Source organism: Daucus carota, chromosome 8 (assembly GCF_001625215.2).
Source record: "Daucus carota subsp. sativus chromosome 8, DH1 v3.0, whole genome shotgun sequence".
Classification (NCBI taxonomy): Eukaryota; Viridiplantae; Streptophyta; class Magnoliopsida; order Apiales; family Apiaceae; genus Daucus; species Daucus carota.
In genome coordinates, this window is record NC_030388.2 from 12,648,230 (window position 1) to 12,671,172 (window position 22,943).

The 22,943-nt window shown below is 33.6% G+C and overlaps 3 protein-coding genes across 11 annotated transcripts; 1 reads left to right on the top strand and 2 right to left on the bottom strand.

Moving 5' to 3' along the window:
- The first annotated feature begins 3,000 nt into the window (after positions 1-3,000).
- Positions 3,001-9,407, top strand: LOC108198782 (protein BREVIS RADIX). 6 transcript variants are annotated; one of them, XM_017366555.2, is made up of 7 exons: positions 3,001-3,327; positions 3,406-3,481; positions 4,242-4,379; positions 7,047-7,432; positions 8,040-8,166; positions 8,434-8,810; positions 9,037-9,407. In XM_017366555.2, the coding sequence occupies exons 3-7, from the start codon at positions 4,266-4,268 to the stop codon at positions 9,113-9,115; spliced, it is 1,083 nt and encodes a 360-aa protein (XP_017222044.1). In that variant the 5' UTR covers positions 3,001-3,327; positions 3,406-3,481; positions 4,242-4,265; the 3' UTR covers positions 9,116-9,407. The 6 variants fall into 6 exon arrangements, with proteins under 6 accessions (XP_017222044.1, XP_063938648.1, XP_017222041.1 ...); XM_064082578.1 differs by having other exon boundaries at positions 4,255-4,379; XM_017366552.2 differs by having other exon boundaries at positions 3,001-3,312.
- A 1,161-nt stretch (positions 9,408-10,568) lies between these two features.
- On the bottom strand, positions 10,569-18,525 carry LOC108199996 (cyclin-dependent kinase F-4). 4 transcript variants are annotated; one of them, XM_017368041.2, is made up of 19 exons: positions 18,343-18,525; positions 15,758-16,010; positions 15,621-15,672; positions 14,929-15,515; positions 14,645-14,723; positions 14,446-14,514; positions 14,272-14,361; positions 14,051-14,189; positions 13,430-13,532; positions 13,294-13,346; positions 13,122-13,188; positions 12,739-12,847; positions 12,564-12,629; positions 12,301-12,369; positions 12,125-12,185; positions 11,906-12,025; positions 11,649-11,680; positions 11,459-11,540; positions 10,569-11,075 (listed from the first exon to the last, which is right to left on the bottom strand). In XM_017368041.2, the coding sequence occupies exons 4-19, from the start codon at positions 14,934-14,936 to the stop codon at positions 10,867-10,869; spliced, it is 1,356 nt and encodes a 451-aa protein (XP_017223530.1). In that variant the 5' UTR covers positions 14,937-15,515; positions 15,621-15,672; positions 15,758-16,010; positions 18,343-18,525; the 3' UTR covers positions 10,569-10,866. The 4 variants fall into 4 exon arrangements, with proteins under 4 accessions (XP_017223530.1, XP_017223531.1, XP_017223532.1 ...); XM_017368042.2 differs by having other exon boundaries at positions 15,626-15,672; positions 18,343-18,489; XM_017368043.2 differs by lacking the exons at positions 15,621-15,672; positions 15,758-16,010; positions 18,343-18,525 and having other exon boundaries at positions 10,729-11,060; positions 14,929-15,062.
- Positions 18,526-20,643: 2,118 nt separating this feature from the next.
- Positions 20,644-22,679, bottom strand: LOC108197404 (uncharacterized). Its single transcript, XM_017365010.2, has 2 exons — positions 22,412-22,679; positions 20,644-21,496 (listed from the first exon to the last, which is right to left on the bottom strand). The coding sequence occupies exons 1-2, from the start codon at positions 22,540-22,542 to the stop codon at positions 20,881-20,883; spliced, it is 747 nt and encodes a 248-aa protein (XP_017220499.1). The 5' UTR covers positions 22,543-22,679; the 3' UTR covers positions 20,644-20,880.
- Positions 22,680-22,943: the final 264 nt, after the last annotated feature.

A 22,943-nucleotide genomic window follows, 5' to 3' on the forward strand; every position in this document is an offset into this window, starting at 1 on the left:
AAAAGTAGTGAAGTCAATTCGAGAAAAATGACCGATTGAGGATCATAATAAGCTTATTACTATTCAACAAGATAACGCTAAAGCACATGTCAATCCAAACGATGTGGAATTTTGTCAAGCGGTAATACAAGACGGTTTTAATATTCATTTGATGTGTCAACCTCTTAATTCTCCGGATTTGAATGTGTTAGATCTTGGATTTTTTTAGAGTTACAAAATCTTTATAACATAAGGAGTCTCCAAGAAATGTTGATGAACTTGTTCGTGACGTGAAAAGGCATACTAGAAATTTTCAATAATAAAGTCGAACCATATTTTTTTGTCTTTACCATTATGTTTGAGAGAATTCATGAAAAAATTTCGTTCTAACCACTACAAAATTTTACACATAAATAAAGCTATTTTAGAGAGAGAAAATAGACTGCCAGGTTAAATAAGGTGCGATCAGACGCTAGTCGAATAGTTAGCAGCCCAATTGATCTAATATGTACAAGAAGTGAAGTTTTAAAGTCATCTGTGTAATATTTTTTTCTTATGATTATGTAGTTGAAAGCTTTGTGGTTCACCATTTATAAAATGTGAAATGTTACATCTATGAACATGGTATAAAAAAGCATATATTTTTATTAAGATATCATTGTCTTACTTAGATAAACACTCGACAATTTACTTGTCGGAGTAATATACAGATGGAAAATAAATTTTTTGTCATCATCTGGACAACTTGAAATCTTCCTTACTCTGTTGAAATGTTCCCTTGGTCATCTGAAAATTCATTTAAATCAATCAATTTGTTATCTGACTTCTGCTTGATTCTTAGAGCTAGTTTCTTCATTTGTGTTGGATCTGCTTCCTTCTTCTTTTCATTTCTTTGGAAGTAGTTGTCATAAAATTTACTTGTAGAACTAGATGATTATAGAAATTGTATGTTGAAATTAATATGAGCAAATATTTTTATATAAATATACAAGAAATGGGACGCTGTAGTAGTCATCAGTAGTTGGCAAAGAGTATTAAAGATACTTTACATTTTTCAAATTATGCATTGGAATTGTAATTTCGCATATACGTAATTCTTAATGAAAATCAACGAGTCAAATTTTATTTTTTTTAGTAAAGTTGAAACATAAGCATATAGATACAACAAAAAAGCTAACAATTTGGACCATTTATAAAACTATTAAAAAGTTAATATTAAAGACTGGAGAAGTAATATATTATAACATAACAAGAGTAATGTGGTGAAATAAATGCTTGAATACTGATAAGTAATAGTAATGTTTTTTAAGAAGTAATTATCATATCCTGATAGTTTGTGATACATAAATCGATGACATTTGTGTAAAAATAAATTATGTTATTAAAGAGTAATGTAGAATTAAAATATAATATGTACATTATGAGGGTCGTTTGTTTTGAAATAATTACTTATAAAGGGAAGGAAATTAATTAACTGACTCCATTTCATTTGTTATTAATCTTTGGCAAAAAAAAAAAATCATTTCTTTAGACCATTTTTTTTTGTTTATCCAAAGCTCTTATATTTTCATTCCCGCAACCTCCCAGGATTTTTTTATTAATCTTTCCCCTCAACATTATGTGCGACCATCTACCAGAAGGGAAAAAGAAGAAGAAGAAGAAAACACCTTCACTCCTCTACTTTATTGAATTTTGAGAAAATAATACAAGTATTTATTCCTTCTCTTTCTTACTTTTTTTTATTCACCTTTCAGTATAAACATATTTATGGATCACTGCTGTAGCATCTACGATACATATACATGTTTTAGTTTGGATAAGCAAGGTAGTGTGGTTATTCACTATTTTTGTCATATCTATAGTATATATAATGTCTTTTTATACATAGAATGATTCGAATTGGTGCTTCATTCAGAAATAGGAGAAATTGGGATAATATTTGTTTTTATAGTTATAATGATTAATTATGTTGTAATTTTGCATCTAGTGTGATACTCGATTAGGAATACATTATATAATTCCCAAATAATATAACATGACAAAAGGACCGGAAAAAAAAAAGGAGATTGCGTGATTTGAATCAAAAGATAAGGGAGAGTGATAATGTGCAATGTGTGTAGAAATTTCTTTCGTGTAAATCAAAGAACATTTTGTATTCTTCTTTAGATGGTTAGAGATGCAGGTGGATTGAATAGAAGACAAAAAATATGTATTTAGATGCAGTATTTTATACACATTAGCTCCTCTTAAAAAAATAGAACTACCACTGCTCATTTTTATGAACGTAGTGGAATTGGTAGTAGGTAATATCATGCATGTTTGTTTGCCGGCATAAAATTACATATGTGCTACTTAAAAACAACACTCATATCCAAGGACTACAATGATGAGAGATGGAACTGCCTTTAGGTATAATATTCATTTTTACAAAAAAAGATTATTTTTTCTGATACATATAGCTTGCCGAGTCAAGTTCGAGTTTAACGAGTCAAACTCGAGTTCGATCCGAGTCAAGTCGGAAATTTAAAAAGGTCTGATTGACTCGTTATGCCTATCGAACATGTTTGGTTGTTCGAACTCGATCTTGTTAACAACCAGTCGAGTCGTGCTGGGTCGAGTTTTATACCGATTGTCAAGTCGAGTTTCTTAATGACCAAATCAGTTTTGCAGCTTTACCTAAATCGGCTTCCACTCCATTCGGAGTCGAAAAATGGTGAATTTTTTGAAGACGAGGAAAAAAAGTGGGAGACGTTTTTCCAAAAATTCGAGGGGAAGAAACGGAGATGAGGATTGGTGTCTCTCTATTTGATATATCTCGCTTCGATTCGTGATCCTCCTTCCCCGTCATGCTTCCTCGTCCTCATATATATTATAAAAATACGATATATTATACATAAATTTATATACTACTAAAATTATTTTTCATTAAAAATTAACTGCACACGGGTAAGGCGTTGTTAGTATAAACTATAAAACTCCAATATATATAAAGCATGGCGTTACATAAGCGACGGAATGACATCCGACATGCGTGTATAAAAACGCACATATGTTCTCTTTTCTTGTCTCTACTACTCATTTCTTTGTCTATATCTTTTCTTGCATGTACGTCACAACATTAACGTTGGCTCTATCAATCACTACTTCTCGCCGGAGCCTAATCTACGCTCAAAGATTCTTCTACCATACCACCATATTTCTATCATCTTTCACTCTAATCACTCGCCATATTCATTCATTTCACTTGTCGCGGCTGCTCCGAATCTGACTCGGTATATCTCATTTTTACGAGATTCACTGCCCAACTGATCAAGGCCTCGTTAATTCTATCCCGTATAGATCACTCATGTACATGTTTATACGTATACATATATATATTTTTATTTATTTATTTATTTACACTGGTTTGTTTGTGTTTCAATGCAGTGAAGGCTGAGAAGAGGAGGAGTGAAAGAACAAGGTGAAGGCTAATAAAGAAGCTAATTATTACTTGTGTTTTTAGGTGAGTCATTTTCAAATCAGTAATTATTAGTTACTTATGAGTTATGATCATCTGTCGGAGTTCTTTTTTGTCTCCCTCTCTTGCACTCCTCTTCACCATTCTTTCGCGCCCACGGAACAGTGACGGAATCAGGATCACGTAATCACCTCATGAAGGGATTGATAATTTTTTCCCCACTAATTTTTAATAGTTTTTCATGATTTAATTAAAAGCAATTTTTGTCTCTAAATGTAATTATTTGTTTTATTTGATCTTGAAAGTGTTAGATCTCTGCAGCACGCAAGAGAAATGGATGTGCATTCTAAACATTCTTTCTCTTTGTGTCTTTATTCTTTTCTTTCTCTTCGGGTCCAGCCTTGTAGATTAAAGCACTTGCTCATTTCACTTTCCAGTTTTCTATGTATCTGCATTTTTTTTCTTTTTACAAATAAAATTTCATATTCGAATTTCTAATATGCATTATATTAATGGTATATTCATATTCATACTTTATTTATATGTAAATTTTTGAAATTTAAAATGGTTTGCAAGTATTAAGTATATAATCACATTTAGTTTGAACAATTAATCCATGATACCATATCTTCACTTACCAAACAAAGATTTCTTTATTTGAATTTTTTGGCAAGTCATTCATTTACACATGTTTTTTTTACCAACGTTACACATGTTTCCATAATTACTTAAATTTTAAATTGAAAAGTGTTTGATATAGCAATGGAGGATTCTTGGTTGATACCAGAGGAATAATGTTGTGTAGGTGTGAAAAACAGGGGAAATAAAGATGCTGACATGTATAACGTGTTCAAAGCAAGCAACAGAGGACGGAGAAGAAGAAGGTGCTCCTCCGCGTGGGACACCTAGTACTAAAGAAGCCGTCAAAAGCCTGACTGCCCAGGTTCCATCTTCTAAACTTCTGTCATTCGTCGTGACCGGTCTAGACTTAAGTCCCGACTGACTAATATATTGTTATTTTTGTTCTTAGTATGTTTTATCTTGCAAACTTGATTATGATTTTATTTTATTTTTAAGATTTGGACCAGTCTAATGGGGCTCAGCTAAGAATGAGTGGGGTTCACCTAGGTGTATGTGTAGATGTTTGATATAGGTGCAAAGTACAGCATAGCATAATCGTGTAAAGAATAGAATGGTAATGTGTATTAATGGAGTATTGCTTGTTTCAGAGGAAAAGTTGTATAGCTCGTGCACACTTGAATTCTTTTGAGCTTTATTCTTCCCATATAAGAACCTCTGCTTCCATCCATCCTACCTATCTCATCTACTCCTGTTTCGTCTATTTCGTGCCCTTTTGTTTTATATTTCGTCTTGTCCAGTTTCGTTTTCTGTTTTTGGATTATCATCAATTTCCAAAAATGAAGATCGGCATGTTTTCCTTTTTAATTGTTATGTTCTAATACTTTTCGGATGAGGCAGAATCGAACCTGGGTCCCAGAACAACTAAGGATTAACCATCACCTGGGTTATCCAATCGTGACCTTATGCCTAGTTATCATAAAACGAGGGAATATTAGGAGCAAGGGAGATAAATCTATCTTTGTTAAAACAAACATTATTATGCACTCATCATACTCTCATAAAAGTTCAACTACCCCAGAGAATTCTGCTGCAATAAATTTTAACTGTTTCAAATTTGTCATATAAATTTGACTATTATTAACATTTTTGTATCTGATGAAGACTTGTCATGTCTGGTAACCTGATACAAACATGTAGAAAGATAGAACACAGTAGAGCAAGTGAAAACAAAGTCCACATAGATGCTATCCCTTCTTTCAAGGGATATAAATTTTTACTAGTGATATTGTTTATGACAATTCAGTTAACACTTATAATGGATAATATGACGTGTGTATAACTACGTATCTTATGCTTTCATGTCAATAAATTAAGAATCGCGAAAAGTTATTCACTTAACATGATGTAGTGGACAATATGACATTATTGAACGCCTATCTAGTATGATATTGTTGACATCGATGAACGTATAGTATTAAAAATATGTTACTCAGTGTCGCCAAAAGATTATAGTCAAGAAGTGAAAATTAAATTCCCACAGGCCCAGAGTGGTAAATATGGAGTTCCACAGGTTAGAGCAAAGAAATCAAGTTCTTTACTAAGATTAGATGCCCGGCATGAACTACTTCTGGTCAAAATACTCTTTTTACTGCATGCAATTCCATGAGGGACTAGTGAAAATATATTCCTGAAACAGTAAGGCCAACTAGAGATCTGAGGAAAAGACTAGACCCCATGTTTGGAAAAGACACATCCTCACTGCCCTTGAGGTGACCCACCAGTGATTCAAAAGTTGCATATAGGAAAATGCAGAATGCTATTGCATGTTTATTCAGAGAAGTAAATTTGTGTCAGATTTACTAATCTATATATGTATATTTGTATCTGAATTGGTGTGACTAAGTGGATCAGTAAGTCCAGCCTTGGTCCTTGTGCTGCTGTGCTTTGTACTAGTTGCAGTAGTGTACTTAAAGCACACCATGGCTGTGGCTGTTCCTTCAAACTGGATTGCAGGAGTATTTTCTTGGTTTACTAAAACAAACAACTTCTTTGTTTGTTGTCTTTTTATTTTTTTATGTTTTTCTTGGGTGAGAAGAACAAGAAACTTAATAAAGGAAAAAGAAAAAGTGAATGGAGTGTTGCAGATTTCCTGATACACTCAAATGAGCAATTTCTTCCTTGCCTTCTATGGTTCAAAGACACTTGATTTTAACTGATTTCCCGACTGGAATAACAGTGAACAAGGGTCATCAACATTCAAGTGCATTAGAAAATTTTAAGGAGTAGAGACATTATATTGCATGGAATGATCCAGGGGAGCCGTGGAGGACTCTTCTACGGGGTCAGTTCGGAAACCTGGCACATGCAAGTTAATTAGGCGACTACGAATAAACCAAATAGGAACTTTATAACAATATACCTTCCATATAGTGTGATCGTCATGTTTCAAATCTTTCCGGTGCCTTGTCTGAAATTTACATGAAAATTATATGTAGGAGTGCCACCCTTTCCAGCACTTTAAAATGAGTACATAGGACCTAACTGTATCATGTGTGTTTGTGGCTTTGTGCTATATTATCCATGTCAAACTAATGCTCCTACCTTACTGCAGTTAAACTCAGTACTGTATTTCGACAGACGTATCATAGTGCAGAGCTCTTAAATCATAAATAATCTTTACATTATAAATGATCCAACAACTGCACTAAGCTTTTAGGAGAAAACTGGGTATCTTATATTTTTATCATTAATTTTATATGGTGGTGATATTGTGTTTGCAGAATGACATCCTTCAGACATGTCATTTTTCTCGAATTTTGATTTTAATTTAGTTTAGCTGTAATAATGCGCAGAGAGCATGCTCCAATGCTAGGCAAATCATGATGTAATCTAATACATCATGATTTATATGAAATGTTCCCTGTGTATGCTTTTCTTTTTAAGTTGCAATTGTTAAGGATAAATCAACGTTTGTTTACAAAAGCATTGGATACATATGGAATATTGATCTCCTTTTGATCATTTGCAGATCAAGGATATAGCAGTGAAATTTTCTGGTGCTTATAAACAATGCAAGCCTTGCACAGGCTCCCCCACCTTCAAGAAAGGACAGAGAGGCTACCCTGAATTTGATACCAGTTCAGAAGGAGTACCGTACCCTAGCAGGCAACCAGAAAGCTCAAGCTCTACTCCTGCTTGGGATTTTACAAGAACCGGAAACCATCAAGCCAGTAGAGCTGACTCAAGGTTTGCTAGGCCTGGAGGATCATCATCTGTATCGACTCAGTCTGCTGAAGTACCTGTGAAGAATGAAGATGAGCCTGGAGAGTGGATGGCACAGGTGGAGCCTGGTGTCCAAATCACATTTGTGTCTCTTCCTAATGGTGGGAATGATCTTAAACGGATTCGCTTTAGGTAACGTTTACTCCTTGTTAAGCTGAACTATGGTTTAGATGCATTTTGGTATTTTAAATGATTTTATTTTACCTGACTAAAAGAAGTTTTGCTCATGTAATAAACCTTTACCACTTATTGTGAATGGTTAAATTATTCAAGTCTTTTACTTTTCTGAATTTCACTTCAAGATTAATAAAAATTGTATAAGACAGAATGATTCATGTAAATAAAGTGTTTATCTGCGTCGACAGTGTGCTTGGTCCCCTTTTTAAAGATCTGACAAGGTCTATCTTAGACGGATCTCGGTTCTTGACTCCATGAATAGTACTAGAACTTAAGTTGCACCTAGACAATCATAATCATGTTCAAAACTTATGTAAGAGTATTTGCATAAAAGCCAACTACTGCATTGATCATTCCTACCTTCAGACATACACTTAATCTTAGGTGTCAGGAAGCTTGCCTGTTTTATGGGCCTGCTTCAAAATAGTTACCACCTGATTTTCTTATTTAGTTTTTTGTGAAACATTGAGAAAAATGATATCAGATACTTTTTGTCGATGAATGTTGTTGAATTCAGTACACTTATCTTTGGGATAACATTACTGATATTTTCACATTGAAGCCGGGAGATGTTTAACAAGTGGCAAGCTCAACGATGGTGGGGTGAAAATTATGATCGAATTATGGAGCTCTACAACGTTCAGAGATTTAATAAGCAAGCACTTGGCACTCCAGGGTCCGAGGATGCGGTAATTTCTCTACTACATCAGTTTTGTTCACCTGCTTTTAATCAAATGTATACAGTACTGGTGCTAGGACGCAGTTAGTTGTCTTCTAAGCAAGGTAAATTCATTAAAGAGAATTCACATGGCTTCATAAATGGTACAACTAAATGTTTTATGAAGTCAATTTGTTGAAACCATTCTTAATATATGGTCTAGATACCAACATACCACATTTCAAATTGTACATCTATAAAAATTTACTGGATAGTAATTTAAAATGTGTTTCTGCAGAGAGATTCTTCTTACTCCAGGCTAGGATTAGTTAAGGAAAGCCCTGTGACTCCATCACTTAACAAAGACTGGACTCCAAAAGACCATTATAAAGCTTCTAGTAGTAGAGCTTATTTTCCTGCAGACTCTCCAGATCAAGGTGGCAACCAGCAATACAATGTCAGTTCTAATGTTTATGCTACTGGTGGTCCAAAATGCGAGGCATCCTCTGTGGAAGCATCAAGGACGACCACCTCCTCTAGAGATGAGGCATCCGTTTCTATTAGCAATGCTAGTGATGTAGAATCAGAGTGGGTGGAACAAGATGAGACTGGAGTTTACATAACTATCAGACAACTAGCAGATGGGACTAGAGAGCTTCGACGTGTCAGATTCAGGTAAACAATTCCCACTGATTTCATTACAAATCTACGTCAAAAACAGTCTACCTATTACAACAAAATTCTGATAGCAGGAAAGATCAAACAGAACAGCAATCAATATTGTTAGAAATGATTTTTAATTAATGCATGCAACCTTAATTAATCTAGAATCAGATGCTCAGTATCGTTTAAACTAATTGTTTAAGTACATTTTTTTCGTACATTACTCTGTTGTACACAGCCGGGAGAAGTTTGGAGAGGTTGATGCAAAACTTTGGTGGGAACAAAACCGGGAGAGAATACAAGATCAATACCTCTAGACTAATCTTGTTGGCGCATGGAAGTGAAGTAGTTTTTCGAGCTTTGCCATTTACCTGCAATGGCGACTTGGCCATCTTAAACAATAGGATGCGTTGGTGATTCCAGTTCTAGGTGTTGGAATTCTGGATCAAATGTAGCAGTAACATATATTATAACTTATGGAATCATTTTAGTTTATGTCAAATTTTTTTTTTGAAAGTTTTGCAAGCTAGAGCATGATTCTACTTGTCTGATCTCGTTGAAGACTAGTACACTTGGCAAAAACACAACAAAACAAAATAGTATGTTGCAGGGACCTTTGTTAAGTTGATTGCAGGTTAAAATTTAATGGGTCCAGGTCCCTAGCATATGTTAAGGACCCGTTAAAAATCATACAGCTTCCTGGCCGTTGGATGCATATCTAGCGGCCAGGATTAAAACAAAGTTTTAACATGTCCAGCTTTTTTAGTGCTGGACGGGGAAACCTATCCAACGCTAAAAAAGCGCTGTACGTGGGAAAAATGGATTTCTACCGTCCAGCGTTAAAAAAGCGCTGGACATACTAAAATTTTGTTTTAATCCTGGCCGCTGGATATGCATCCAACGGTCAGAAAGCTGTATGATTTTTAACAAGTCCTCAGCGGTCAGAAAGTTGTATGATTTTTAACAGGTCCCAGCATATGCTAGGGACCTGGACCCAAATTTAATATACTCATGCATCAAATAAAATGAAATGATATATGAATTTGAGATGCTAAGGACCTGGACCCAAATTTAATATACTCAGGCATCAAATAAAATGAAATGATTTATGAATTTGAGATATCCTCCCTTCTTTTTTTAATCACAGTAGCACTCTCATTTTGTGTTTGAGAAGATTTAAATTGTTGAACTCTCACAAGTGAGCCATAACCATACTTGCTGCTATAAATCATTTTGTTGTCACGAAGTATGTAAATTTGTGACCTATGCTATTGGCTCCTTCACAATATTCATGCTAAAAATTTCAATAAATTTAGCAAGACTGTTCACCAACTATGTTAATATACTTCGATATTATATTTTTTTTTCTTTTTTAAGTAAAGAGCATATCACATCCCTTATTTTTAATATTTTTTGATTTATTTTTTAAATTTATAATATTGATATAATGTAATTCTTAGATTTGAATTTTGCTTGCATCTTTCTGTCCAAATTCAGTCTAAAATAGCCGTTGTCACCAGTTTGTGAGGATAAACTTATTATTATTTGGAAAATTTGTAAAAATTCTCATTTTTTTCGATTTTTTTTCAAAAATACAGTAAAATTGTAGTATGAGATTACAATGCTCGTTGAAAGTAGATTACAATACATTAATAATCATATTCTTTGGTTAAATGCAAGTTGTTAAGATAATTAGTTTGATCAAATATATGAGGTTTAAGTTTATATGGGAAGTTTAACTCGAGCACATTACTAGGATCTAACGAAAACTTTCAGACCAAATAAAATGTATTTATAGACAAATTGAGCATCAAAGTAGTCAGTCCCGTGGCTCCGGCGGAAGGGCCTTGCATCAAATATATTGTAATTACATATTATGTAGACAAACCAGAGCTTGTTCATGTCAAAACCAAGGAACCTAGCACCACACCCATCAGATTAAGAAAACACAGTACCTCCGAGATAACGCGGTTGGGCAGAGCAGGCACAAAAGGAGCTCTTATAGTTACACTGAACAAGATGGCGATACGGAATTCTGATTCATCCAGTAAAATGAGCTCCATATTATTCATCCAGCAACTTTTTTGGGGTAGGTTCTGCCGGCCTGGACCTCTTGAGATCGTCCAAGAAACAAGTCAGGTTGACCATTCAATCCTCCAGCCCTCATAGGAGGCGGAATGGTTCGCTTTACAGGCTGTTTGCCTGGTCCAATTCTCATATTTGCCAACTTCTCAGCAGTAGCGGAAGGTCCGTGTGCTTTCCCTGTGTGAATGGTTGCTGTTGACAGATGGAGAATACAATCTTTCTGTATGAAAATTGGAAACACTAGTATATACAACGTACATGGTACATTTGACCCTTTGCACATCTTTTCGACAATACAAAACAATTTGTACATGATAAATTTTTGTAATTCTCTTTCTTTGTTTACTTAGATGTAAACTTTTATTTTAATTAGAAAAGATACTCACAACATTCTATACTAAATAAATATTCAATGCTGCGTTACCATCATATCCATGCATTAGATAATAAATTTCAAGACATTGATTTCGGAGGGTAATTATATTCACACTTTGAAGAAACTATGAAGACAAGAAAGCCGCAAAGTTTTATGAAATTAAATGGAACAAAATTGTGTTGCAAGAGCATAAACTTACGTGTACTATCCCCGACAGATGGCCTCTGTCTTGGTTGCTTCACAGCAGGGTTTTTCAAAGTTTTTATATTCTTAGTTGCATCCTACAAAAAGAACACAATTATACTCAGCATAGTTTAGGTAAGGTACACTAATAAAACACATATAGTAGTTGAAACATATAACCAAAAGAAGGAAAAAAAACCCAGTACCTGTTGGCTAATTTCCAACTTCCGTTGCACACCTGCAACAAATGTTTGGATCAGATGTCAATAATGCGTTACATAAATTCTTAAATCGATGTGCTACTTAAACAAAACCAGGAACATCTTGTGAAAAAAAAAAAAACAAGGAACAGAGTACAGACACAAGGGTGTTTCTTTGTAAGAGACGAAAGCAAGGGCAAATTTGGGGCTGTAAGAATACTATAGGTAGCATTTTTAATACAATTTACAAGTAGAAACATCACCTGTGTTTAAATTTGAGTGAGCTTTGACTGAAGAAAGAGCATATGAAGACTTCAAAGTTGTCAGGTTGTCACCAGAATACCTCTTCACACTTTTCTGCTCCAAAGATCCTCTATTTGCAGCTGCAGAAAATTTAAAAAGTATCAGGGATAGGGAGAGAGGAAGAGGGATAAGAAAGGAAGGTAGGAAGGTAGGTAGGGAGGAGGAGGGGGGGGGCTAACCAGGAGGAGTTCTTAAAGCAGTAGGTTTGGGACGAAGAGATGGAGGTACATAATAGCAACTCTGCCAAAATACCGAAAAAACAATAATTCTATTAGTAACCTAAATAAATTGCAAATATCCGAATACAGATGAAGTTACATCATATCCCATTATTGCAAGAAAATAATGTCTTTACCTGGAAGAAAGGATGCCGAAGAACCTCCGAGGCTGTAGGCCTCTTGCAAGGATCCCACGAACAAAGCAACTAACATTATTGGACAAACACACAATAAAAAGGGATAAGTAGCCAGTAAAGTGAGCTTTAATTTAGCGCGCACACACACACACACACACTGAGCTTTCCAAGCTGGAAAGAAGGAGTTGAACTAAGGAAATAAAATAGAACTGGAAAATCAAACTGTGTCACATAAGATAAAGTAAAATTAGCATGAAACTTACTGTAATGAGGTTAATTGCATCTTTGCTTCCACATGGTATCAATGAAGAGAGAGGAACACCTCCATGCTGCCATATCAAATCAAGAGCATTGAAAATAGTTAGAAACTGTATTAGACTTATAACAATTGATGCAAACATTAAAACTATACTACATAGAGGAAGCAACGCCTTTCACCTTCGGAAACTGATAATTGATTGCATTTGCTAGTTTAAGCCCTTCAGCCCATTTAATCTCTGTAGGGCTACCTATTACACTGCATATTTTGTAAATTTCATCTGCTTCACTGCAAAAGAGAAAAATACGACAAACATTTACCAGTCACATACACACAAAAAATGAAGTATAGTTTAGCAACCAATAATTTCATATAATATTATGATAAGCAGGAAACATCATTCGTTTAAACACAATTTATCCGAAATCGATTTCTAAAAATTCATATTAAGATTGGCTCAACAAAGTGCCTATAATAAAAATATCATTACCAATCAGCTTAAGATACCTACAAAGCAATGTACAAGTTATGCAGAAGGGATTATAATGAAATAAACTGATACCTTGAACCTGGAAAAAGTGGCCGCAGAGTTAATAGTTCAGCCATGATTGCCCCCATCGCCCACATATCTGGACATTGTAAGATAAATTAATTACAACCTTTAGACTGTGCAGCCTAACAACAAATATATCACACATTCTTTTTTTTTTTTTCTGTGTCAATATTATACTCACCAACTGCAGAACTATATGCTGGAGACTGAAGAAGAACTTCAGGTGCCCTATACCTGACAAAAGCCTATGTCTTAGCTACCACAAAATAATAGAACTACAAAACAAAAATTAAAAAAAATTCAGAAATATTACGCACCAGCGTGTTGACACATACTCCGTATATGGTGGGGAGGAATTGATCTCTCGAGCCAGACCAAAATCAGCAATTTTTATTGTTTGCTTTGAAACTAGCAAGTTTTCTGTAAACAAAGCACATCAAAGATGTATATTTATGGGACACCTAGTATGAGTTACTTCTAAAAATTATAACATGTCAAACGACACAACATACAAAAGCACCAACCGACACAGCAAAATTCAAATTTGCATTATAAGTTTTTAAGGTCGACTCTTCTATGAAATATTGCAAGACATGAAAATAAAAAACCATAGCTCCAGACCAAGAACTAAATACTATCTTTTTACAGCCAAGCTAATCATTAGAAATTTACAAGTGTATTTATACTCTTATTTACTCCGGTCAACAAAGAAAAAACAAAAAAGCAGCAGCAGCATTTATATCCTTGAATCTATAAAAATCTATTTTCTAGATACCTGTTTTATGTTCATCTCCTCTAATATATATTAGACATAATTCCATTCTCTCCCACAACCCAATTCCTTCTGTTTATGTCATGTCCTCTTAAGTATCCTACCATAATGAACCAACTATATCTCCAGCTTGGAGTTTGGTTCCCTCGTACATTACGATACTCACCTGGTTTGAGATCACGATGAAAATATCCACGCTGTTGCATGTATTCAAGACCTTGAAATACTTGAAAACACCAATTTCTTACTTCACTTTCTGAGAAAAGTTTACTTCTGTCTTTCATAAGTTGATATAAATTGCATTCCTGTTTATAGAGCACACAATTTTTCAGTTTAAATGGTGAAAAAGAATAGTAGAGTCAAAGCAAGTGAGTTGATATAACCTACCATGTACTCAAACACAAAGTATAAGATGTCATTTTCCCTAATTACTTCCTTGAGCTTCACAATATTAGAATGCTTCATTTTGCGCAAAGACTGCCAGAAAAGAGTCTATTGTTAATACTTGTAATAAGACATAGAAGACAATAAACGGAAAATACAATGATAGTTAGAAGTAACCTTGACTTCTCTCAAATTTATACATTCTTCCCATGAGTAGTATTTTCTTTTCATTATCTTTATAGCAACCTATGTAAATATTGCCACAAAATGAAAGGTCATGATAGCAGCTTCTACACTAACATTACAGATAATGTACCTTATAAAAGGCATGCTATTAAACCAAAAACAACAAATAAATATAACAGATAACACTTACAACTTCACCAGTCTGCTTATGCAAAGCTCTCCAGACACTTCCAAAGGTTCCATTGCCAACTTCCTTGATTATTTTGTACCTATATCAGCGAAAATTGATATAATTAGAGCCTGATTGGGCATCCTTATTTTCAACTTAAAGATGGGGAAAAGGACCCTGACAGGTACATCAGGTACTTTTTCTCCGACTTTAGGAATTTAAGGAACCCAGATTAGGATTTGGTCAAATCTGAATTAATACAAATGAAAATAATTTTGAGAAAAACTCACAAGACACAAACTGACCTTTCCATTCGTGCAACTTCAACTGCTTGCAACTCCTTATTTAGCAAATCAAGAACACGGACATAAAAATGAAGGGTGTTTATCTCTAGTCTATGGATATAACGTAACCTAAATAGTAAAAAAAACGCTTGAGTTCTGTAGCTGAATAAACTAATAATATTGTCCTCCAGAAGATATGAGCACAGAACAAAAACTGTTCTGGTAGAATGGCATCAGAGCCCTTATTAAAGTATATAGCTTGTCAAAGGCTTTGACGTGGTGGTCAGGAAAACAATTGGTTATAAGTCTAGAACTGCTGAGCATCTTGAAAGCAACTGATGGAATTGATCAAAGTTAAAATCAGTTCTAGACAGTATCTTGGAATCTTATATTAGAACATAGCCACCAAAATTTATGAGAAGATGCAACAGCAAACTCCAAATACACTAGATTCAATTTATAAGCTCCACTGGCTGAGATGTTTTATTGCTCTAAGAGGTAACATGAGGACAAAGGACAAGCTATTGATTAAAATATATTCACAGCAACAGAATTGTCTATAATTAACCCAGTACACAAGTTTGATTATGCACTCTCAAACTTCGGCCCTGTAGTCGGAAGAAATATATACACAGTATCAGTGATGATAACGATATAAAGAAATTGAAAAATCAAAAAAAATTAAAATAGAAACAGTTTGATAATGAAGGTACCCCACAAGATGGTTTCTGATGGTTCTTGAAGGAACATCTTATCAGCAATGCACTAAACCACAACAATTTAGGAATAATTAGTTTGACGATGAAAATAAAACATATATTCATCTAACAAGTACTAGAAATAAACTTACATGTAGGAAGTGAGCTAAAGATCCAACACCTAACTCAGGAAACTATGGCATTAGGCCTCCCGTGCTTATTATGAAACAGGTGTTCACTAAGTATAGTTGACAAAGGAAACAAGGAACTCTCCAAGGATAAAACAACGTTGATCAAGAACTTCCTGGAATGAAAAGCTCCAATTCTGGAAGCAGTCTGACCAGAGGCACAGTTTCTCCATATCTTTGAAAAGATTATATATTTCAAATAGATGTCTGAGCCAACCTGGCAGCATCACTCAAATGTAAAGAACACAGACAAATTCTCAAAAGCACCGCTCTAACAGTGTGCAAATGTGTGTATCAAAACGCAAAGATAATACCACTGTTCCATATTCTAAAAAGGAATTTGTTTAACATAAATCTTAACTGAAGGAAAAATCCAGCTGCAAAATAAAAAAGACCTTTTGCGGTTTCTGTATATATCTATGATTCTATGTCATTAGTGACACATCATATGCTTTAATAAACACCTAGGAAAAATCTGACATTTTAAATCCTTTACTCAAGAAATGTGATACATTGCGGTTAGATAATTAAATTTTCATATAAATTATACTTGCCAGGACTCCTAAACTGAAACCAAACTGGTTAATTTTCTTTTCTCCAGAACTGAAAACCTAAATCAGTAAATATTCTATTCTTCAGATGTGCCTTAAATTAGAGTCTTTTCCTTTAAAATTAGGAAGTATCCAAGGGTATCTTTCTTTTAAAATTTATTTTCAAAAGACATATCCACCACAAAGCCTCTCCAGTCTCCACCAATTCACAAAAGGAATTTTCCACATATTAAGATTTGAGTATAGTGTTGATGCATTAATTATAGCCAGCACACCACGTAGCCTTGTGATTGGCATTATTTTAAGCAAAAAGTGAGATGAGGCGACAAGGTTTTTCTACTGATTATCAGATGCAAGGTGGTTGTTATAGTAGAGATATGCTTTTAGGGTTACAACAGTTTGAGTACCCATTAACAATGAATAAAGAAAATATAGTTTTAAAAATTGATCAACATCACAAAGAAAAACTAAATAAGAAGAATGTTTTGTGCAAGAAAATAAAGTAGAAAAGATGAACAATGAAAAACTAAGTACGAGTAATAATTAATTTCAAAATAAAGAAATCATAGAAAAATTCGAAGAAAAAAAAGAAGAAGATAATTATGAAGGGGAAGATATGTTTCTCTAAATACAAAGTAGGTAACAATATACACGAAAAAAATATGAGTAAATTATTGAAACAAAATAAAAGGATGAAGAGTACCAGCATAGAAAATAGTAGTGTCGTGAGACTGGAGTCCTTGATTGTAGGTTCATTTGATTACAGTTACTCTTTTTAATTGATGAATTGCATTTTCCCCAGAAAGGGAGTGTCATGAGGATCGAATCTTGGATTGTACGAACATTTGCAATGGGTTACTCATTTTAATTGCTGGATTATGTTTTCACCTCTTAACTTTTATGTTTGGAGAAGTATTAAACATAAAATTAATTTTTTCCCACAAAAGTTAAATCAGTCAAAATTGCCTAACCGTCAGGGTAAACAGAAAAGTTAATCAATTATTTAAAATTACCGGGTTCAATTGAGTAGACAAAGCCGTGATTGATCTTATTCACTTCTTATTTCAACCAAAGTCCTAATTTGTATTCTCTTTTTCTCTAAATTATTATTGTTATACTTGTGGATATTACATCTGTGGTATTAACATCCTCCTGCATGCATACCTAAATCCCTAACTGTCCACGAAGACTTTTAATCATTTAATATAGAACAAAACCCCTACCAGTTGATCATACTCTTGTCTATACTAAAAAAAGTTATATCATGCTTGCAACTCAGGAGAAAATTCATTACCAGTTTATCCATATATAGATACCAAGCAAACTGGCTCACGATATAATCACAATCTATATTACTTTTACCTGAGATTTGCAGTTTTGCACCATTTATTTCCATTCACACCGGAGAAAATAAATAGAAGATCTAGAACAGTTAATGCATGATTACATTTCAACAAAAAAAAAGACAAAAGAAAGACGCAGAGACACCGCGGACTCCTGTACTCAAAATCAAGCATACAGGAATCACCACTTGCATTTCCGAATAGATTAAAAATATCAAACTAATATCAGACTATCACTACAAAAGATGGTAACTTTAAATTAATTTTAATAGCCAGGTATTGTACCATAACTTTATTAGCAACATTACCGATATGTGAACATCCTAATGCCCTCCAATTCATCAAATTACAAACCAAAACCACAATTATCAAAATGCTTAATACCCCATTAAAATCAAAACCTCCTTATCCCAAAAAAAACACACACAAATTCAACATCATCCCAAACAAATAGTTCATGGCAATCAAAATCATGACCCAGCTATGAAATACAAATTCTGCTGCATGTAAACATAATTAACAATCCCTCATACAAAACCCATATCATACATTTTGATGAAAAGAAATCAAACAAATCAAATTAAAAAATCTTAAAACAAAATGAATTGAGATCTGAAAGAAAAATTACACAAGAAGAATGAAAAGCATATAATACCTCTGGGTTACACGGCATAGCCTAAATGACTCCACAGCTGCTGATATATATTGTTCCTCTCTCTCTATGTATATATGTTTGGTGATGTATCTATTGTAAATCTATCTTCTTGGTCCGAGAAAACACCAAACCAGACAAGACAGCCCCTCGGAAGCCTCATATATGTAATAATCATATTTATATGCAGAGGACAGAACATATTGATTTCTTATAATATTTGAATATACTTAACTTTCCAACAAACCTACTACTTTTACGTCATTTACACGTAATGGCAGGAGTTATCAAACATTTTTTGAGGAAACATTTTTTGAGGAGTTAGTATCAAACATAAAAAGTTATTCAGAATTCCTTTCAAGATTTTATTATTTTACGAAAATATTTTAAAAAATATAATTGGTAACTAAAAGTATTTATATACAATTTCTTATACAAATTGTAACAAATTATTATTTAAATCTACTTATCTACTCTATTTACATATATTAACGGGACAAGAAAAGTAAAAAAAATTGAATATAAAATACTAATTATACCTCTGATAAATATATATTTATGTTATTTTTGTAATATTTTTATTTATGTATAAACATATATCATACGATTTTTTACAATTTGTTAATGTATACTCCCTCCGTCCCCCTGAGTTATATACATTGGGGGACGGGGATGCGGCACGGACTTTAATACTCTTGTAAAGTATAGTTCTATAACTTATTTTTAAGATTTTTTTTTTCTGAATAAAAGTTTGAATGTTATATTTTTATTCAGAAAAAGAAAATTTTAAAAATAATTTATAGAACTATATTTTATAAGAGCATTGAAGTGCGTGTCGAGCAGTGAAAAAGAAACGTATAGAATTAAATGGGACAGAGGGAGTATATAATATATATAAACATATATGTTTATACATAATTATATATCTAATATATTATAACATATATAAAATAAATATTATCGTACAAATATTTCGTGTACTTTCATGTACCCAAATCGAAAAAAAGGGGGTCATTTTCGGGTGGAATTCAGGTTACTCGAAATTGTCCCGAAATTACTCGAAAATTAATATATAATACAAATATTATATGTATTTATATAAAAATATATATATATATATTTTTTAATACTTATTAGTTAATTTTAAAAAAATTATTTAATTTTTACATTAAAATAACATTTATTTGTTATTTTAAAAAAATATTTATTAATAAATATTATGGGTCGGGTTCGGGTTACCGGCGGTTAGTGCCAGTCGGGTTTGGTATTCTGACCCATTAAAATTTCGGATCGAATTCGGGTTGAGTAATATTTTTGACCCGTAACTATCTACCCAATCCGACACGATATCCGAACCCAGCCCGACATTATATCCGAAATCGTTAGCCCGAATCGTGTTCGATAAGATTATTGAACAAAGATTCCACTCTAAGTACAGTATGAAGTATGCACTCATTATCTTACCGAATCGAATCCAGCGGATTTTGGAATTTGAACTTGCAATTTCTTATCAAGCAACTCAAATTCAGTAAACATGAGCAATTAGGATTGAGTGCATGCGATAATCTTTACTCACAAGGTACTATCTAAGTTACACATTTTCCCTATAAATTTTTATATAATTAACAATCCTCAAAAATCTTAATTGATGCTTTAAGTATTAAACTATTAGTTGGCCAGAGGTTAGGTCATGAAAGACATGTGGTTGAAGATATATTTACATACACTACAGTTTTTCTGAGTGTGAGAAGTTAGGTCACTGGGGGTTGGGCGGCACTACCAAATATTCTCTTTTAATCTTATCTTCTTAGTATTTCTTCCATATTTTTTATTATTTAAAATTCTGTAGACAAGAATGTAAGAAATATAATGATTTATGATCCAGTCTTTTTTCATTCAGTTCATGAACTTAAACCTAGGAGTAGTTTTATTCAAGAAAACTAAAAAACTTGAATTTCAATATAAACAAATTGTTTTATTAAACAATTCATAGTTCTCTGGCTTTGATGTAACGCTGAAGTAATTATTTCAAGTTGCTCCTTGAAAACAATCAGGAAAGCATAACACCATACATTCCCCACTGACAGACTTGCAACATCAGAAATCTTTGGCTACACTACACACACACACCAAGAATCTAAGAATCTTGGTATGTTAGATGTACATGTACTCAGAAGGCCTTTGTCACAGTCACTGTCATCACTTCACACAATTATGCTTAATATTATCTCATCATTGGTATATAATAGACCCATTACTTATAAGTGAAAGCAAACTAGTGATAGCAAAACTGCAAAACTGACATGGGCCACATACCAAATAAAAACTTTATCGGACGAAAGAAATGTTAACATCACAATACTCTCATACGCAAGCTCAACAACCAGATTTACGTCCAATACATGCAGATAGTTTACATCTTCCAAGAGCACATGAAAATAGACTATGTTAACAACTTTGCATATTGCTTAAGCAACAGTACTTTGAGACATTCTAGGTAAATGACTAGAAAGTTAAAAATATAGTAACAGTATTAGATGCCTACAAGTTATCTTCTTCTTCCTGTGTGTCGTCTGATGCTAGCAGATGATTAAGGGAAATCTTTGGCTTCTTTGGTGCAGAAAAATCCTCCTTTGATTCGTCTTCGCTATCATTCTTTCTTTTTGTAGATTCATCTTTCACAAGATCAACAGTTTCAGACATGGACACAGCAGTTTCTGTCTTGGTAACCTCCTCGTTGTCCATGGATATTTTTGGTACATCTTCAGGTTTCTTCTCACCATCTGCAGCACTGTCTTTTGATATACAAACACTCTCTACTAAAAATGAGCGGATTTCTTCACTGCTCGCAAGATCAAAAGGAGTTTTACCAGCTTTGGTCTTAGCATTTAGATTTGCACCTTTCTTAACTAAGTACTTTACAAGTTCCAAGCTAGAGCCTTGTGCAGCATAGTGAAGGGCTGTCATGCCCTTGCGATTGGCTGATTTGGTGGAAACCCCAGAAGAAATAAGGATCTGAACAACTTTCAAATGACCTTTCTGAGCAGCAAAGTGAATAGCACCCATATCATCCATGGCTGCAGCGCCGACATCAGCTTTATTCTCACATAAATAACTCACCACTTGTGCTTGTCCTGCCCATGCTGCTAAATGTAGTCTGGAGTTCAATTCTCAGTCAAGGAAATCAGTTGGCTAAACTATAAATTACCTCACATCTCATAAATAAATAAATATGGACAGAACCTATGGTAAAAAATTTAACAACAGAAGCAATCAATTTCAATTAGTCATCATAGATGAACTCACCACATCCTCAACTTTCATATTAAATTTCTTACCCATTAATGTTCACTACCTGACAAATCCTTGACTTTAGTATCAAATTTCTAATGTCTTCCCACTGATTTCTACATATGAAACTGTTATAAGGAATAAACATAGAGCAAACATGAACTGTTAAAGATACTAATTCCAGAGCATAAGCGCAACAAGGCATGCTGGATTCATCAAAGACAAAAAAATCATAGATAAATACAAGGGAATAATGCAAACTATTACTCTACAATTTTATAGATAAAAAGACATATTGAAGCAAACTGAATAGTCACAAATGATAAAGCAACCAAATTCATCACCGCACAGGTACAATGCCTAGAATAATTTAAAAGTCAAAATAACAAAGAAATGCAAAGTTAGCTGTATACTTAAGTACAAAAAATTTGTCACAGCATTATCTTCTCCACTATTATGAGTCGGATTCTCAATTGTTTCATGATATATCCTTCTTCATTCTAATCAGGTTTAAAACATCTCAATACGAATGAGCAATTACAGCTAAGACTTATGTTTGGTTGTTTCTACCTATATCTTGAGCTGATAGGCCCTTCACAAAACATGCTTCCCTAGTTAACCCACTAAGCAAAAACGACTATAATTCAGGCTTCAGTGTGAACATCAAGTCATAGTAACAACAACCCATTTGAAATTATCAAAAAATATACAAAACCCACTTCTAGTTTCACTGATAATGCAATAAAAAGAAAAGTACCGAACAAAATAGATACAAGGATACGGGGTTCTGGAGTGCTTATCTCTAGAATTGACAGCCAAAGGATTGGTGGAACATATGAGTTGCACGCCGCTTAAATCTCCTGCTCGAGCCGCTGCGTGAACATCTGAGTTTGATTCTTTGGAATTCCTCATCTCTCTCCGTCTGCTCTCTCCCTCTCCTCTCTCTGCTTGGTATATTACAACCTACCCCCAATTCCAAAATGCTAGTGTAGTCTGTATATGGAAAAAAAAAAGGAATTATAATATACCAAGAAAGTCCTATTATGTGAGAGAGCGGAGAACTCAGCTAATCAGTATTGATCGGCTATATAATTTTGATGGAAGAGATAGTTTGAATATTTTTTGAGTAAAGAATTATAAATAAATGAAAGGAGAACTCAAAATTCAATATATACAAATATTAATATTGAGTGACACAATTTAACATGTCCCATGATTATCCTAATTAAATTTAATAAGCTATTTATACTATAAAAATTCAAGAAAATCAATCGTAATATAACTTTCAAATCATTGGGGGTGTTTGGGGAGGG